Source organism: Canis aureus, chromosome 2 (assembly GCF_053574225.1).
Source record: "Canis aureus isolate CA01 chromosome 2, VMU_Caureus_v.1.0, whole genome shotgun sequence".
NCBI lineage: Eukaryota > Metazoa > Chordata > Mammalia > Carnivora > Canidae > Canis > Canis aureus.
Genome location: NC_135612.1, coordinates 21,381,159 through 21,399,958, shown reverse-complemented (window position 1 = coordinate 21,399,958; position 18,800 = coordinate 21,381,159). Strand labels below are relative to the sequence as shown.

Genomic DNA, 18,800 nt, shown 5'->3' with positions numbered 1-18,800 from the left:
TCACATAGGCTGAGGTAAAAATCAACAAGTGTCTCAAGGATGATTATGACCCTTAAAAAAATAGTACCTCCAACCCCCTCCCCCCAAATAGTACCTCCTGTCTTTATAAACTCTCCACAAAATACCTAGATGGTTCATAAAACAATTTTAAAACAATTATATACTAGGCAGTGTTACTGGATTAATTATGTTTACCAAAAAAAGGGGGGGGGGTATGTTGAAGTCTTAACCTCCGGGATCTGAGTGTGACCTTATCTGGAAACAGAATCTCTACAAATGTGACTAGTTAATATGAGGTCATACTGGAGGACGGTGGCTCCTAATTCTATACGACTGGTGTCCCTATAACAACAATGTGGGAAGATACAGAGAGAACACTTTGTAAAGACAGAGATAGAAGCAAGGAACAGGGCAGCCCTGGTGGCCCAGCGGTTTAGCGCCACCTTCAGCCCAGGGCCTGATCCTGGAGTTCCAGGATCGAGTCCCATGTAGGGCTCCCTGCAGGGAGCCTGCTTCTCCCTCTGCCTGTCTTTGCCTCTCTGTGTCTGTCGTGAATAAATAAATGGAATCTTTAAAAAAAAAAAAAAAAGTTGGTAGAAGCAAAGGAACACCTAAGTTACCAGAAGCTGAAGGAAGAAAGGGTCACCTGGAAACTACAGAGAATATATCCTGATGACAACTTTATCCCAGACTTCCGGCTTCTAGAACTGTGAAACAGTACATTTCTGTTGTTTTAAACCACCCAGTTTGTGCCCTTTTTTTTTTTTTTTTTAATGATAGCACAAGGAAACTAATACCAACTAATTTTATGGAGATGGCCCAGCAGGAATGGGTTCACAGATCCTGGCTCTGCCACTTACCAGTCCTGAAAAGTTATCCAACCACTCCATACCTCAGTTTCCCCGGCTGTAAAGCAAGGACAATAACAGCATCTGCCTGGTGGGACAGTTGTGAGGACTGAATGAGCTAACACACACTCAGAGCAGCGCCTGGGGCGCAGCCCGGGAGGTCCCCCTTCGGGGCAGCGCCAAACGCAGGCGGCGTGATACAGACGTCGGTCGGGCATCAAAGGGCCTCGGCCCCAAGGGGTCTGAAGGGCGGAATACTCGCCGGAGGGACGCTGGTGCTGGAACCCTTGGCGGAGCCCGTGGAAGAGGAGCAGGGCGGCGGGAGCTACGACGGCAAGGGCTCGGCTGGCAGGGCCGAGGCCTCGGGCGCCGACCACCCCCGCGTCCCGCCTCCGCCCCCCGCACCCCCGGGGTTCCCAGCTCCCTACGACAGAACCCGAAAGGTCAGTCTCCCACTTGAAGTCTTACAACAGGCTCCCCATCTCGTCATCCCGAACCGGACTCCTTCCTTCCGCCTCCAGGTGCGCGGCCTCGCCCTTCGCCGCCCCTGCGGGCCCCGACCTGCCCACTGCACCTGCCGCCCCGCCGGCCCGGAACGTCCCTTCCCAGGCTCCCCGCGCCGACTCCCCGCACAGCGCCCCACAACTAGAGCGCCCCAGAGCCTTGGCCTCCGCACGCTGCGGGTCGCCCCCCGAGGTCCTCGCCCGTGTGGTCGGGAAAACGCCCCGCGCTCCGCCGAGGCCGGCAGCGGGGAAGGGGGCGCGCAGGGAACCGGCCGCCAGGCTCCCTCACCTTCCCGTTGGCCACCGCTTTGCATTTGAATTTACGGTTGGCGTCGGCCCGCAGGCGCGCCAGCTGCTCCTCGCTCGCGAAAGTCCAGTGCCGCTTCTGGCTGCTGTTGTGGTACATCGCGGAGGCCTGAGGAAAGGACGCCACAGGGCACGACGCGGCGGGCAAACACCGCCTGGGCTACCACCGCGGTCCCGCGGAAACCGAGGGCGCCCGCTCGGCGGCGCCGGCGCGGTGACGTCCAGACCACGTGATATTTCCGACGGCAGTCGCGCTTCCGGAGCGGACTGAGAGGAAAACAGCCCTCGGGTAGGTCCGGGCGGCCCCCGGCACGCAAGTGGGCGGAGCCTAAGGGCACGCCCCCTTACGGTGACGCGAGGCCCTAGCCCCGCCCCTTCCCGACACAATTTAAGGGAGAGGCGCCAGGCAGGGGCGTCCAAAAGGGATGGAAGGTGGAGGTTGGGCGGGGGCGGGGGCGGGGGCGGGGGTGGGAGTGGGGGGCTACGTTAACAACTTACGTGCGGTAACTCGAAGCCGCTAAAGGGCCTGGGAGGGTGTCAACTTTTAAATAAGGCGTTCAAGGGGATCCCTGCGTGGCTCAGCGGTTTAGCGCCGCCTTCAGCCCAGGGCCCGATTTTGGAGACCAGGGATCGAGTCCCACGTCGGGCTCCCTGCGTGGAGCCTGCTTCTCCTAACGCCTGCGTCTCTGCCTCTCTCTAGGTCTATCATGAATAAATAAATAATTAAAAAAAAAATAAGGTGTTCAAGTAATGATATGCCCATTTTATATTTAATCCTATCATCAAGCAACTCCAGGCTTCTAGCTTTTTCATTTTATTTTTTATTTTTATTTTTATGTATTTTTTTAGATTAGCTTTTTCCTTTTATTTTAGCTTTTTCATTTTAAATGGCTACTACATATAAGAGAATAAGGTATTATACTGTTAATACTTTTTCTTTTTTTTTTTTTGGTTGTGAAGATTATTTATTAGGCAAGTATTTTCTACCTACCACACACGCCTTGAGTCGTAGACAAAATCAGGCACAAACCCTGCTGCCATTTAGCTTACTCTCTGAACCTAATTTTCAAATTATTGACGCTTTTTCAAGTCAAAAGATGTGTTATCTAGAAAAGAATTTAGCACTGAAATGGGATCTTCAAGATCAATTCTGTTTCATATACTCTGAAGCAAAAATAACATTCCTAGTAGGCAGGATTTAATTATACACCTAGCAAATTCTCGATAGTCACACATTTGTGTAAACAGTTTAACATGGTTTATAACGGTTCCAGAAATGTTAAGTCCTATATCCAGTTTTCTGCTAATTCTTCTTTCATATAATATAATGTATACATATGTATTGTTTCAAAAAAAAAAATAGAGTGTTCAAAGTATGCCTCCCTGAAAAGGTGACATTTGAGCAAAGGCTTGAGAGAGTTGAGGGAGTAGGCCTCTTGCGGGAGCGGTGGATTTGGGGGCAGATAGAACATCAGGGTCCCAAGGCAGAAGCGTTCCTGGGACTTTTAAAGAAGAATGTGCCTCCTCACAAAAGACCGCCTCAGGGAGCATGGAACCGGGTGGACAAGCCAGATGCAGTGCATATGCATTCTCTACTCTTCCACCACTGCTGTGATCCTATCCTTTTCCCAGGACCTTTCCCCTCCCCTTCTGCTGATTACTAGCCAGTCTTACCCCACTTCCACATCTGAAGCACTATATAATGGTAGTTTTATGATTTTCTTGAATTCTCATCTTCATTATTGCCCCAGGGAAGACTTGCAATAAGCTACTGTTAATACGGACGAGATTTACAATTGCTATTGCTAGTATTTTCAAAATTGCATTTGCGAAACAAAATTTATATTGATTACAAAAACCTTTACTGGTTTTCTTATTTGTCCCATGTAGGCAGGCATACTTTATTCTGTGCAAAATTCATCACGTTAGAAAGATGGAATGAGCTACAGCAAATAGTTGGGTTTTTTAAAAAATAAAAAGCAGATAAAGAGGAGATGAGGAATTTAGGTCTTGAAAATTTGCATAGGTAAAAAGAGGTAGGAGGGTGTCTGTGTTCTATGAAAAAGTTTTGAGAGGTTTAAGGGAGAGCTTTATTTGTTTTGTTTTGTTTCATTTTGGTAGGTACAGTTGAGGGTAGAGTTTGCCAAAGTCATTTGAATTTCTCAAACTTGCAAATTTGTAATTTGCAACTTTTGAAATCCAGACACTCCTTAAACATTTGTTGGTAATATGGACTAGTAAAATGGCTCAGAAAAGAGAAAGGAGAAAATGTCATAATGTTAAGGTAGGACATGGTAAGTTAAGAGCCCAGGGCACTGTGAGCACCTTAAAATATTGTGTAATGGGGAAGAATAATTTTAAAGGAAAAACAGGGATGCTCGGGTGGCTCCGCGGTTGAGTGTCTGCCTTCAGCCCAGGGTGTGATCCTGGAGACCGGGAATTGAGTCCCACATTAGGCTTCCTGAACGGAGCCTGCTTCTCCTCCCTCTGCCTATGTCTCTGCCTCTCTCTCTCATCAATAAATAAAATCTTTAAAAAAAAATAAAGGAAAAACAAAGTTATAAAAGATAAGCAGGAAATGAGGGGATGTAGGTAAATTAGTATGTACAGAAGATCTTGACCCATGACAGTTTTGTATACCATGTCAATTCTTTTTGTTTTTTTCTAAAAGACATCTGACAACTCCTTTAATTTTATGTAAAGGAGAATCCAAAGATGGGCATTTGGGAGAAATAGGATAAGATTTCCACAGTAAAATTGCTCAGTGTCAGAGTTCATTTAGGAAGTCAATGTGAAAAAGCTGGTGGTGATGATGGAACTATTTTTTTTTTCCTGTAACAAATCTTAGCCTACAAAAATTAATACTGACCATATTTTTGGGATGTATAAGGAATTATATCTAAGTTAACCAGCTACAGGATAAAATTATTACTGATGCCCTAACAGTGAGGCTCACATACGACTTCTTATTAAGATGAGCAGGCTGGATGCTACATCAGTCACTATGACAGAGTCACATTCCCCTGTCGAGCTCTTTGAGCACAAATTTATTCCTTGTGCTATTTCTACAGTGGAAGGCAGACTGTGGACATAGAACTAGGTGCCTTTACCTAGTTCCATTTCTAATTCCAACTAAAAAGTAGCAAGTGTTTCTTCCATACTTTTTATTTGTATAAAACTTCAAAGAAGAGAGAGAAATGAAAATTTCAAAATTATCAATACACACGGTCAGTTCCCCTCCACTTCCCACCCCAGTTAAGTCACAATTTCCCTGATACTAGCTGGAGGCATTTCAAACAAACTAAACAAACTGAAGAATTTATACTTTCTAAAAAATAGAAATACTGCAAACTTGAAAGCCAAGGTTATTTTGTTAGATACTACCTAGAAAGTAAATGTTAGCAGAAAAGATGACAATGAGTTTTTAAGTAAACACTATCTCTTTTATTGTGCTGTAGTTGTTAAATTGTGTTGCAGTTTGTATTTGTAGACAAACTCTAAATATTTTGACTGCATGCATTACCTCAAAACCAAGGACTGTGAATCTGAGATTAGATGATGCAGAACAGGCGTCATCTGGTGGAAAGTCTCTATACTTACCCGTGTGTGATGCCGAAGTTTCTCATGACAGCATTAGGAATTTCTCTTCTTGCTGTAACTTTCCCTCTTCTTCAGGCTCTACCCTAGTGCTCATAATGTTTTGGGGAAAAATAAAGAATATCAGACTGCTTGATCTTATGAATAAAAGAAGAAAAGGAAAATTAGAAGGGTGAGGGAATGAATGACCAATAAACATATGTGGAACTTGAATAGATTTGTAGTCCAATAAAACACTTTACTGAGTGACCTGATTAATTTATAGTTATTTCCCAAACACTTCAGTATACTCATATCCACAAAGTTTCTGATTTCAGGGCCATAAAGGCCAAAAAAAAAAAAAAAAGTGGCAGGGAGAATAAAGCATACCTATGCTCACACACACAAAAAACCCCCACAATATCTTCCTTCAAAATCTGACATGCAACTGTACCCCTTCAGCTACTTGACATGGGTATGTGACATTCTAAATATAGCTTGCCAATGATATTCAAAAACAAACTCTTTGCAAGTCTTTATGATATATGCAATTAGCATCGGCTCTAAAATCCTTTCCTATCCCCCCCCTCCCCCCCAGTTTTCACATTGTGACTCAAAGGAGCAACATTCAGCAAATACCTAGTTTCTCCAAAAACTGAGTAATAGAAAAGGAAGACAGAGCATCTAAAAAATATCCTTGATCTAAATGTAACCCTCTCCCCCAAATTGAAACACTTTTTCTTTCCTTTTAGGACTGTTTAAAATTAAAGTGTAAAGAGGATTGACAACCATACTGAGGAACAAATTCTATAAATCCATATTCAGTTCCACAGTTTACTAAATCCCCACCATAGTCTAAATCTGGTGCTAATTAATTGTTAGGTGGTGGTGATGATGGTGATGGAGACATAAAAGTGGACTATTTCATAGTCCCTATCTCAGGATAGGGTCTGTAGTAGAATGACTATGACATGTACAACAACAGTCCCCTCTCAATGACAGTAACTTTGGGTAGGGCTCAACAGAGAGTGGGATAGTAAGATTTCTTATCCCTAGGTGCTAATACCTGGTATTGATATAGACATGACCTTTATATGGTTTGAAACCCATGGAAAGCCTAAAGCCTAGTTCATTCAACCCGTATCAGTTATGGTTCAGTCCAAAGACTAAGTGTCTTTTCTGATAGGTAGGTGTGGTCAACATGAAAGTAATTTCTGTGTGGTGGTGGGAGTGGTATTTTAATCACTGTTAACCACCACCTTTCCAAAAAAGAGTTGGGTTTGTTCTCTTGCAACCATGTTTAGGAGTGATCTATTACGATCTTTATCCTTCTTTTATACCAATTAATCAATAGCAAATACATCTATTTTATAGAGTACCACGTAATCATTTCCAACACAATTTTATAGCAATTTAACAGGGTGGAAAGATTTCATTTGTAACTCAATAAATCTAGTATTTCAGCGCTTAGGATATGAAATCAAAATCCCAGCTTTACTACTTGCTACTGAGTATTCTTGGGAAAATCACTTCAATCTATTTTTCCCTAAGTTTTGTTTTTTGAACAGTAAAGGAAATAGTTGTAGATACCTAATAAAGTATCTATGAAAATTAAATTAGTTAATGCATTGGAAGACATAGCAGAGTGACTGGCTTCTACAAATTATTTAATAAATGTTAGTTATTACTTAATGGACACCTAGAACAGGCTGATGGAGGATATAAGTTATGTAAATTTGATTTTGTTATTGACATCGAGGGAGGCAACACTCCTGCTGGATGGAATCTGCGTGGGCAAAGTAGAGGGGCATAAAGTACAATGTGTATCTAGAGACAGAAGAAACATGGCTTGGTTGGAGAATAAGGTGAATTAATGGAGATACGAATTTGTAAGAAGATTAGCAGAGGGTGTTGAATGTGAAGCCAAGTAATTTGTATGCAATAATGTCAAAAATCTTGAGTGGGAGAGAAAAATTATCAGAATTGAAGTACTTTAATCTAGAAGTTATTTGTGATTGTTTTAATAATGAAGACTTTATGAAGTTCACATTAAAATAGAACAGGGGGTCAATTCTAATGGGGAGGCTCAAATATTTACTCTTTGAGTAGCTTTGTCAGATTCAGGAATATAAAGGTGAAATCCTCACTAGGCTCCCAGATATATATCACTTGTATCATACATATCATATATGATATATACTGAATGAAATGTAATACATTAATATGTTTTTGTGTGTAATTTTGGAGCATGACCTAGGAGTCTGTGTTTTAAAAAAAAAATCTTAGTTTTTTTCTGATGATTAGCATTAGGTTTGGAAGTTTTTTGCAAATGTAAAATGTATAGAACTTGACAAAGCCCTACAGGTTGGATGGGGTGGTGGGATGAAAGAAAAGCAGCCAACTCTGAAGTAGTGACTTTGAAATATGAATGAATCTAACGGTCATCTGGGAGCTTGTTAAATGCAAACCAGAGGTTTCCAATTCAATACATCTAGAGTAGAGCCTCAGGAATCTGGACTCTTAAGTTGAGTTCTCTTGAGTTCGGTGGTTTTCAAACTTTAATGTTCAACAGTTGGAGAGCTTGTTAAAATACAAATTGTGGGGCCCACTATCCAGTCCTGGATAGGCCCAAGAATGAACATTTCTAACTAGTTCCCAGGTGATGGTGGGAACTTGAATTACACTTTGAGAACTACTATTCCAGTTGCATCACTGCAGTTGATTTTTAAAGCCCAGATAATGAGGAGAATGACAGTGTGCCTTATCATGGAGAGTCTCCACCTTTTCTACTGGGTTGAATGAAGAAAACTATACTTTTATTCCAGGTTACCTTTGTGAGAGAAAATAATGGGAGATGCTTATTCATTTGTTGGCCTTGTGTTTATACACATGCAACATGACCACAGTGAAATTTAATACCTATTTGAAGAAAAATTATTAATAACCACATTCCCACTGGCTAAAAAAAGGTAAGGAAAAAATTTCATTTTCTCACAATTGGATTAAGATATCCTTTGGTTATAGAGTAATAAAAATTACCAACCTCTTTAGTTATTATTCTTCTATTGCTGTTGAATTTAGCTGATAAAAATAACTGTTTTCAGGATCTCTATTAGCTGCTCAGACAGGAGTCGGTAAACTACAGTCACAGACAAAATCTAGCCAATGTCTATTTTTGCATGACCTGAATACTAATAACAGTTTTTACATTTTTAAATGGTTTAAAAAAATCAAAACAAGAGTAGTACTTCATGACACATGAAATTTTATGAAATTCAAATACTAGTGTCCATAACTGAACAACTGTATTAGGGTTCTCTAGAGAAACAGAACCAATAGGAATAGGAGAGATAGCTAGATATCCTACAAATAGATATATAGTTACATATATACTTTTATAATTTATTACAAGGAATTGGATTATGCAATATGGGACCTGAGAAGGTCCAGGATCAGCTGTATATAAACTGGAGACCCGGGAAAACCAATAGTGTAAGTTCCAGTCCGGGTGCAGAGCATTAATGCCAGAGTTGGAAAAAAGTCAAGCAGAGAGAGCGAATTCACCTTTAACCCTCCTTTTGTTCCACTTGGGCCTCCGACAGATTGGATAAGGCTCATCCACACTAAGGAGGGCAATTTGCTTCACTCAGTCTGTCAATTCAAATGCTATCTTTTCCAGAAACATTGTCAGACACACCCAGAACAATGTTCAGCCGAATATCTCGGCACCCTTGTCCTAGTCAAATTGACATATAAAACTAGCCATCACAATAATAAAATTTTACTGGAACTCAACCATGCTTGTTCATTTACATACTGTCATTTATGGGTGCTTTCATTCTAAGTAGCAGAGCTGAGTAGTTGGCCTATAAAGCCAAAAATATTTATAATCTGACACCTTACAGAAAAAAGTTTGCTGACTTTGTCTAAGAGTGTTTTAAAATTTTTAATGTAAGTGAAAATCATCTAGGGTTCTTGTTCAAACGCAGACTCTGATTCATAGGCCAGGACCAAGATCCTCCATTTCTAATATGCTCCTGTAAGTAAGGACAGTGCTGCTAGTCGACAAATGGTGATTTATTTCTGTTATTGCTCTTGTCACTGTCCCTGACTGCAATGCCCCAAACTCCGTCTATACAAATTTCTTTTGAGTCCATCTAGCTTAAATCCTGTTAGTTCTGTTACTGCCCAAGTATATTAGCTTACTGTGTATATTACCCTTCGTACTCATTGCACGTACTTTGCTTCACTCTTTTGGCCTTTAAATTAAGCTGTGTTGCCTTGTTGTTTGACTTTTAACTGCCCCAAAGACTTTTAAACTCCTTTGAAGAAGGGATCCTGTTTTTAGACATCGCCTATGATGCTCGTATAGTGCCTTACGTCTGGGAGATATTCTAAAAATATTTAAGTTAATAGCTGTCCTATGTGTAGAAAAGACCTTCCTTGTCAATAGGGTGTCATTACAGTAAATAAGGCAATATTCTTAGCCACCTACATTTTTAGAACTTTTTTTTTCTGCTTTAATAGATTTTGAAACATTTCAGTTGGTAAGCATTATATTTCTTCCAGAACAAACACAGTTTTGAGGTAAAATATAAACCTTTGGATTGATATATTAAATCAGATTATGGAATTAAAATTTAAATTTGGCTTGAACCTTTAGATGAAAAGTACAACTTAATTATGAACTGAAAAAGTGCTTATTGAACACCGTGTCTGGAGACTGGAGAATTAGAAATGCCATGTTAATTTCACTAGTATAATAATCTCATTTTCAGAATTTGCTTGAAGGAGATATTGATAAATTGCAATAGCCAATCATGTATGAAAGTTTACAGACTATGAAGATGTTTTATTTTGCCATTAAGAATCACACATTCCAAGCCTTTCAAGAGAATTATGTGAGTAGTTAAATAAGATGAGAAACTTCTACAGTCATAAAAATTAATCAATTTATTTTGATCTTCTTCTAATCAATTTAAAATTTCTACCTAAATTATTTCAGTATAGGCCAAGAATAGGAGTGATGTGATTATGAAGCTACTTTCAAGGAATCCTAGAGAGATAAAAAGCAATTGTAAATGTTTGGCATTTCAAGTCCTCAAAGCAACACTCTTAATACCTTCTGCCCCAAAACTAATGTGATAATTTCACTATTTAATAGACGTTAGACATAAGGAATGTAAATAAATACCTTTTTCATACAGATCGTATCCAAGGAAAAATTATAAAGAAATTTCATATGTAAAGCATTGTATTGGACTTGAATAAAGTATTTGAGTTCCAAATCTTTTTATGCATCAACACATATTTTTCTTCTAAGCAACACGCTATATTTGGCTTTTTATTTCTACTGATATTCTCATGTTAACCACAACCAGGATCAGAAGGAAAAAAGCTATCAGCTGACTTGATACATCACAGTTTATCCACATGGTGGAGCCATGTGGCTAGATCCTGGAGACATCAGTTTTATTGTACTCATTTTGAAATCTCTCACGGTAAATCCAATCAAACAAATTTCTTGTTCCTGTATTCTGTTAGTTCCTGCGTGTTCCTTGGGTGCTATTTGTTTGCTTCCTTATCATCTATCTCAGCATAGTGCAGTCTTGTTCCATCCAGTCTTCCATAGCAGTGGTTCTCCCACATTGGCTGTACATTACAATCACCTGGGAAGTTTCTAAAAACCCTTATAGTTAGGGCTCTGAGGCTAAATGAACAGGTGTCTCTGCAAGGTGGGGTCTGAGCATTGGCAAGGTTCAAGTCTCCATAGGTGATTCTATCCTGAAAGTAAGGTTGTACACCAATGCATATTCTTACAACTACTATATATTTCTAAATTATAATCATGCCATTCCTCAGTTAAAGTCATTCATTGGTTCCTCATCAATTTTAGGATAAAATAAATCCTTCAACATAGCAAACAATCCTTATCACATTATCATTTTTTAGTATCACCACCACCATCTCCTACCTGGCAACACACCAGGCTTTTTCACACCTCCAAGCTTGGGTTCACATCCCCAGTATCTAATACAGTAGGCACAAATGAATATTTATTGAATGATTAAATGAATACTATGAAATGGCTAGATCTTATTTAGGACAGAGATGTTTATTTCTGTCAAACTCCTAAGTGTTTGCTTACCTTTCTGTGGCTTGGAGTGCAGAATGTGGCACGATATTAACCAACAAACGTCAAATATATTCTAAAGCCGACACTCTTCTGCCAACTTATTTCATTCAAAGGGAACATTTGAAGGCTTCCCTAGGAACAGTTGCTTCAGCACTGTATTTCTTTTTGATCTAAATTTTTCAACTCTAACATTTGTGTTTGAGTCAACAGAGATTGAACTGTTTGCCTGTGGGTGATGATGCCCTTTAGTTATTCTTTTTAAATTAGTGGATCCTTGGACTCACTGGCTAGCCATTTAGCATCTTTGATCTTAAAATAGTTCTTACCTGGAAGTGTCAAAACCTTAACTGAACTAGATTTGCTAGACTGGATATTTCTGAAGAATATGTGATTTCACATATTCTTCAGGTGTGGTTTCAGTCAGGGCCACCTTATCTACTGGGCAGCAGCAGACACAGTGCCTGGTGACCACAATGCTTTCAGAGGTCCACAAACATGTTTTAATATCCTTTACATCAAAATTAAACTTTTAGGTCAAAGAAATGTTTTAATATAAAAAAGGAATATATTTGTCTTTACACCAACATGATGATAAATACAATCGGTAATTATCTCTATGGAGGAAGGGGTCTATGAAGACCAAAGTGTCTTAGGTACAGGAATGCCAAGTGGCCCTGATTTCAGGAAAACTAGACAATGAGCCTACAGACCTAAGAAAAATTCTACCTCTCCATGTCTGCCACAGGATATAAATGCTTGATAGTGTCTACCAGGGTATCTTGGTCTTTATTATCAGGCAATCAACATCTATCCCAGTACACTTTTTTTTTTTTTCCTTCAGGAGAGGAGGTAGTTGCTGGCACTCATATGTCAAGTAACAGAAAAATGTCCCTCTAATCATCCCCTTAACCTGCTTTTTCACTATAGCACACACCTAGTAAGTCATTTGGCATGTAAAAGCCACTTTTTCTTTAACAGACACATCTTGATGTTGTTCTAATAAAAAGGTGCCAATACTAGAAATGAGTGCGAACGGTCATAGAAATAATACAGTTCTATCATGTACACTCAGTTTTCAGAAGCACTTCTCTGAAATGCCCTCTAGTGAAGGAGGTTACTAGAGTTTGCAAGTTTATGAAAATAAATGTTTTTGAAAGTGTTAATCATTGCAAAGAGCTCACATTTAGCTGAGCACCTTTGACGTCAAAATTCATGATTAGAATATGGATGGTATTTTTGTGCAATACTAAACAAGTGGTTTTGCTTTTCTAATGTAAATTCAAACATGCTGCTGAATGAATTAACTAGTGTTTCTGTGACACTGGATAGTCTTAATCTAGCTCTTTATTAAAGATAAATAATAAACTCCACTGCCTTTAATGGCCTTCCTGGGCAATCCCTTTTTGGTGAGAGGAGTATTTTAGGGTTGAAGATACTTGATAACTACAATGTGTTTAGAATACATTTCTTGGCTATTAGAGCATCATTTTTTTGTTTGTTTAACCTTAGGGCCATGTTCATATATAGTAGGAAGCTCTTGGCTTTGTGGATTCTGGCTCCCTAGGTGCTATTCAAGTATTTAATGCTTGAATAACAATTGATCTTCTTTCTTTGCAAAAAATAAACCAATGAAACTGATAAGGTTAGTTCATAATTTAATAGTAAAGGTGGATGCATAGCTATCTAATGCATCCTTATAGATATTTCTCTGATTGGTTTGCCTGACATCTTTCCCTTCTGGGATTTAAACTTGATATTTTGTAAAGATTGCTAATCATAGTGCATTCTGCTCACTGCTCACTGTGATTAATCCAAGGAGTGAGCACATGATATGTATTGTGTCCATCAACCTATCTTCCTAGGAACTTAACCTTAAGTTAGAAGGATGAGCCCTTTTATCTCAAGTGGCAAAGATTTAAGGATATGAGTCCAGGAGTTGCAAGTGGTGGATGGTGGTTCAGCCTTACACTGTGAGTTCTAAACAGACAGAAAAAAATAAATAAATAAAAAGAAGGAAAGAAACAGAGTTCTGAGAAGGGCTTTCACATGCTTAGGTCCTTGAAAAATCTTAGTTTTCACAGTTCTTGCTGTCTGTTGTTCTTATCCAATCTATAAGCTAATCTGGTGCCTTCTGAATATATCTTGAAAACACCCACCTTGTCCTCAACACTCTTTATTCTAGGCTTCTCTCTATCCATGCCTTTAAGTAGAATATTTTAAAATATTAACTAGGCATGAAATTTCAGACATGTTACTTGGTTGAAAAAAAATTGAGGATAGTAGGATCTTAGGATGAGATGACATAGTACATATCAAATATTTGATCGGGGTCTGGCATATGATAAATCAATAAAAATATTTTTAATTGTTATCTCTTAGTTACTTATACTATATACTTTGAGAACTATAATAATTAATACATATAATAACAGATTTTCCCTTGCTATCCAAAAGTAAAACATTCCTATGAAACTTCTGTAAGCTGAAATGGCATGAAGTGAAGGAACAGTTACCGTTAAATTTATATGGAAAATTTCTTGAGTATCCCCAGATCCCAAAAATAACCTCTTTTAGGCTTTTCAGATACCTTAGGACACATCTTGCTAACAATTGCACAAAATAAATCTAGATAAAGCACAGTTGCTCACTGACACACTTGAATGCTAGGGTGGCCAGATGCTGAGTATAGTTTCCAGGGAAGGAGCTTGGCGGTGCTGCCTGTATGATGACTCACTGCAAAACAAACACTGAATGTTATTTTTACTTTTAGCCTTTTCTTATAAAAGTAAAACTTTTAGGGGCTCCTGGGTGGCTCAGTCAGCTAAGTGTCTGACTCGATTTTGACTCAGGTCATGATCTCAGGTGCTGAGATCGAACCATGCATTGGGCTCTGTGCTGAGCGTGGAGCCTGTTTAAGATACTCTTTCTCTCTCCCTCAGCCCCTCCCCCTACCAACTCCACTCCTACCCCTCGGCTCCCATGCTCCTAGAGCTGGTAGACATAAGGCATGGAGTTTGCAGAGGGAATAAGTGACTGTGCTAGGAGCCAGTAGCCAGGAGTGCATGGGGTAAAGCACACCCATGGATGCTAGACCAGAGGTGGTACTGTGGTCAGAAAAGAATTGAGTGAGAGCCCACTCACAAGCCCACACACATAGCTCAAACCCAGGTTTGGCAATGAATCCTCAGTAGCCCAGGCCTGAACTTACATGTGATGATAGAGTCAGCTGCTGTGGTACCTTTATGGCAACCCAATCTCATCAACTTGATCCTGCAAAGAAATGCTGTGCTATTGGGAATTGTCCACTCAACAGGCTGCACTCCTGGAACAAGGACCAACTCTGGAGTGAAGGACAACCCCATCAGCATGAATACCAGAGCCTCTCAGATCATTTGGTTCACTTTACACCCTTGGAAGAGGATTGGAGTTTTCCCCAAAGTGGGGAAGAAGAGACTGAAGACCTTGTGGTTCATGATTTGGACTCAGAGAATGCTGGATGGAACTGCCAACCCTGGCCAGCCCAACAGACCAGAATAGTCTTTAGGGAAGGCACTCCAAAGTGTGGGGCCTTTCTGGAACTGGACATATGCAAACTTATGCATACCCTACAGCCTACTATTTTAATGCACCTAATAAATCAATTCTAACTTTTTAAGTGTTTAAGTTTTTAGACTTGAAAATCAATTTATATTTGTTTATTCTTTACACTAGTTCTTTAAAAAATTGTACCACTAAGAATTTAATGTTCATTGAAATGTTTCTTTTAAAATATCAGTAATTTTCTAAGACCTTGATATAATTTATCAGTGAAAATAACATATTCCGTTTCAAGGGAATAAGAAATGATTTAGGGCCTGAAGTTACTTTTTTTTCCTGAAGTTACTCTTAATACTATTTCAATGTTTCTCTGACTTCTATTCAAATATTTATATTAATATTTACATAATCTATATAGATGGCTTAGCTGATCTGTAGGTGCTAATTAAAATAATTCTATGATTAATGGGTGGAGTTTTCCTAAAGCAGATGCATTATCTCATTAAACCATTAGACTAACTTGTATTTTTATAAAATTTTGCTGTGATCATGCCCATTATCTTATTTACTCCTCATAATTAGTATCTACTTATGATTAGCTGCCTTTGATAGATAAAAAATACTAAGGAGAGTGACTTACGATTATTGTCCAAGTTTATATATTTGGTATCATAGCCATGAACAGAACTAGGCTTTCTGGACTTCTCATCTGATGCTCTAGTGCTTGTGGTAACTATCATGTGCTTTCCCCAGGCATGCCTGTCATGGTTAAGTTAGTATTTATTCTGAGTCTTTTTCCAATGTTCACTATGTCAAAAAAGATAACATGTCATTTTTCTTTCTTGATACCTCTATTGCTTCAAGGGAATATAGTTTTAATATTCAATAGTGAATATTAAATACATCTATTAAACATGATATATGACAAGAAATCTATATCCTGCATTCAGAATTTTACTGTTACCCAACATTCTGATGTGTGTGTCAATGCAGCGAACACAATGGATCCTCCTGCCAGTCACCTCTTAACTACCTAAATATCACAGCTTCTCAGGGCTTGAGGCAGGAGGATCTTGCTGCATTTAAGATTTGATGGCCCCATGTCCTTTTTCTTGATTTGGAATAAAGAACAAAAAGTATTAATATCCTTATACGGTAAGTGATGAATAGAACTCTGCTCCACATTTTCAAATAAGTGATACTGTCACTACCTGCCCTCAGGGTTCCAGCAGGGTTCTTGTCACTCCACAAGATCCCAGGAACTTACAGGTTCATTATGATCTCTTAGGTGTGCAGGCCAACTTTATATACTTAGGGGGTGGTACAGCCAAGGGGGGGTACAGTGAGAGTTCTAGAGTTGAAAAAACTGAACTAACTCATTTACTAATTGTGGGTTTTGGTCAATCTATCTTTTTAATTTCCATTTATACTCACATCAACATGTATTTTTTTTCCTAAATGAACTTTCCAAGTGAGAACTGTTTCATATTATTCTTGAAATGACTTGGAACCTTGGCTTCCTTGGCATTATACTTTTACTATCAAAATGCCCAAGGTCCTAACAATGATTTTATGAGAGCGCATGTTCATCTGTAGAGGTTGCAGAAATTTGGTGACTTCTGGGAACAGCAGCTCAAATTCCACACTATTCCTTTCCAGTTTTTTCCATCTCATTTTTGATGAGAAAAAGTTCAGTTTTAAAAACTTAAAAAAATATATCTAATGTATATAGAAAAGAGAGATATGGCAGGATGGCCGGAAATGGCATACATTAGAAGAAATAGATGCAAGACTTTACTTTAAAAAAAAAAAAATCCTGTTCATGCAAGTCAGGTCCCTTCAGGAAAATGGTGCTACTTGCCAAAATCCTCCACAGAAGATATGCTTGACGAAAGTGGTGCAGCCCTATAATATGTCTTATTGGCTCTTTTCCTTCTACCTCACAACTACTACAAATTATATGTGAATTTATTAAAGGGTTGGAGAAAATTAAAAGTAATGGAGAAAAGTCATAATGCATACAGCTTTCTCATAGTTCAACAGGAAAACACTCAAGGATTTCCACATTTTGGTTCCCAACCTTATTTTATCCACAGATTTCTAAGGGTTTCTCCTTGGCAATCTCACCAACTAGTGTTAGAAACTCTACTTTAACCATAAGGGTTGATTTCACTTCAGATCTATTCCCTTCTCTCACAGAAGTATCTTCTTCCAAGTGTGAATTAGAAGAATCCCATACAGGTTCAAGAAGGACAGTTCAGATCTATCATTCACATTCCAAATCTCATAGAAAGGTCAAGAGTGGGTGTGGCCTTTCCAAGCTTAGCTTCTAAAAGTCTCCCAAATGGTGTGAGTTGTAGGTGGTTGTTTATTCTTAATGATCAGTGAGTAGCTGTTGAATCATACACACACACACACACACACACACACACACACACACACCTCAAGGCAGATATTAATGTTCAGGGTCAAGAAAGACTAAATTCATAAAGAAGAAATTTCCTTCCCTATAGTTTTTAAGAATACCATTATCCAAAATTTTTCCTAATATTAATTTTCATTCTTCCATTTCCAAATTTTGTTTCCTAAAGCTACTAGGTAAAGTAAATAATTAATATGCTAAATTCATATGGTGGCTTCCTTAGCTGTATATGACCAAACCAAGACATGGACATTATTGTTCTGAAATAATGCATCATTCTTCTCTATGGTTGTGGGGGTGGTAGACAGATGGCAGTGAAGAGGCAAGGAGTAGGATTAGAATTTCATTTTTTTCTAGCTAAGAATTGTTGAGCTGAATTGCTTTAGTTAATGTATGTATGGGGCTAATATCTGAAGTAATAGTTAAATAAAATTTGTTTTCTAGGAATATTAAAAGGTAAAAAATCATTCTGTTCTATGCTCATCAGTACAGTTGACCCTTGAACAGTATAGAGGTTATGGATGTTGACTCTCTATGTGGTTGAAAATCCATGTAGAACTTATCACTCCATAAAAACTTAACTATTGGTAGTCTACTGTTGACTAGAAGCCTTACCAATTACATGAATAGTCGAATATCACATATTTGGTATGTTATATGTATCCTATAAATATCCTTACCGTAAACTAAACTAGAAGTAAACAAGGTTATTAGGAAAATCATTAGGAAGAAAAAGTACATTTACAGTACTATACTTATAGAAAAAAATTGCAAGTATAATGGATCTACACAGTTCCAACTGATGTCATTCAAGGGTCAACTGTGTAAAATAAGCTCTAAACTTGATCCTTAATTTAAGGTGTGCAACTAGAACTCTTAACACATATGTAGTAGAGGTATGGATCTAATTATTTACATTTTATTAAAGGATAGAATTCTTTTTAATGATAAATGTAATTATTGTAGTAACAATAAAGAAATATGTTATTTGAGACAACAAGGACTCAGATTGTGAATCTGCTATACTGAAGAGTACCTTTCTATTTTTTTTTTTTAGAAATAATATTATTTAATTTCTGCCATGCAAAAACATGGGAAGACCAACAACATTGACTAGGCAAATGCACATTGCTTAGGCAGGGCCAAAAAAACCCAAACCAAGCCAAACCAAAACAAAACAAAAACCCCAAAACAAAAACCCAAGATGTAAATTATAGCTCCAGATGACGTCTGTCATTTGCTTTGCAAGTAATAAATCCCTGAAATCAGAGCCAAAGGAAACCTAAATTTTACATTTGGCCAGACAGATATAAAGTTCCTTCAATATTAGGTCAACAATTAAACCTTTTATTAAGATGTGGGCAGCCCCTGTGGCGCAGCAGTTTAGTGCTGCCTTCAGCCCAGGGCTGGATCCTGGAGACCCAGGATCGAGTCCCACGTTGGGCTCCCTGCATGGAACCTGCTCCCTCTGC

General features: G+C 38.8%; 1 protein-coding gene and 1 long non-coding RNA gene across 4 annotated transcripts in view; one reads left to right on the top strand and one right to left on the bottom strand.

The window, feature by feature from the left end:
- The window catches only part of CCNH (cyclin H), a 19,712-nt gene extending 17,801 nt beyond the window's left edge, over positions 1-1,911 (bottom strand). The window contains exon 1 of one of the 2 annotated variants that reach the window (XM_077865890.1): positions 1,641-1,911. In XM_077865890.1, the coding sequence (XP_077722016.1) occupies positions 1,641-1,757 (117 nt within the window). In that variant the 5' untranslated portion in view covers positions 1,758-1,911. The remainder of the gene's footprint in view (positions 1-1,640) is intronic. The other variant, XM_077865901.1, reaches the window with a different exon arrangement.
- Positions 394-18,800, top strand: LOC144294165 (uncharacterized). Of its 2 annotated transcripts, none has more exons than XR_013361554.1 (4): positions 394-1,946; positions 8,059-8,202; positions 10,012-10,134; positions 14,683-18,793. It is a non-coding gene; the product is annotated as an uncharacterized LOC144294165 (long non-coding RNA). The 2 variants fall into 2 exon arrangements; XR_013361561.1 differs by lacking the exon at positions 394-1,946 and adding an exon at positions 2,156-6,419 and having other exon boundaries at positions 10,239-18,800.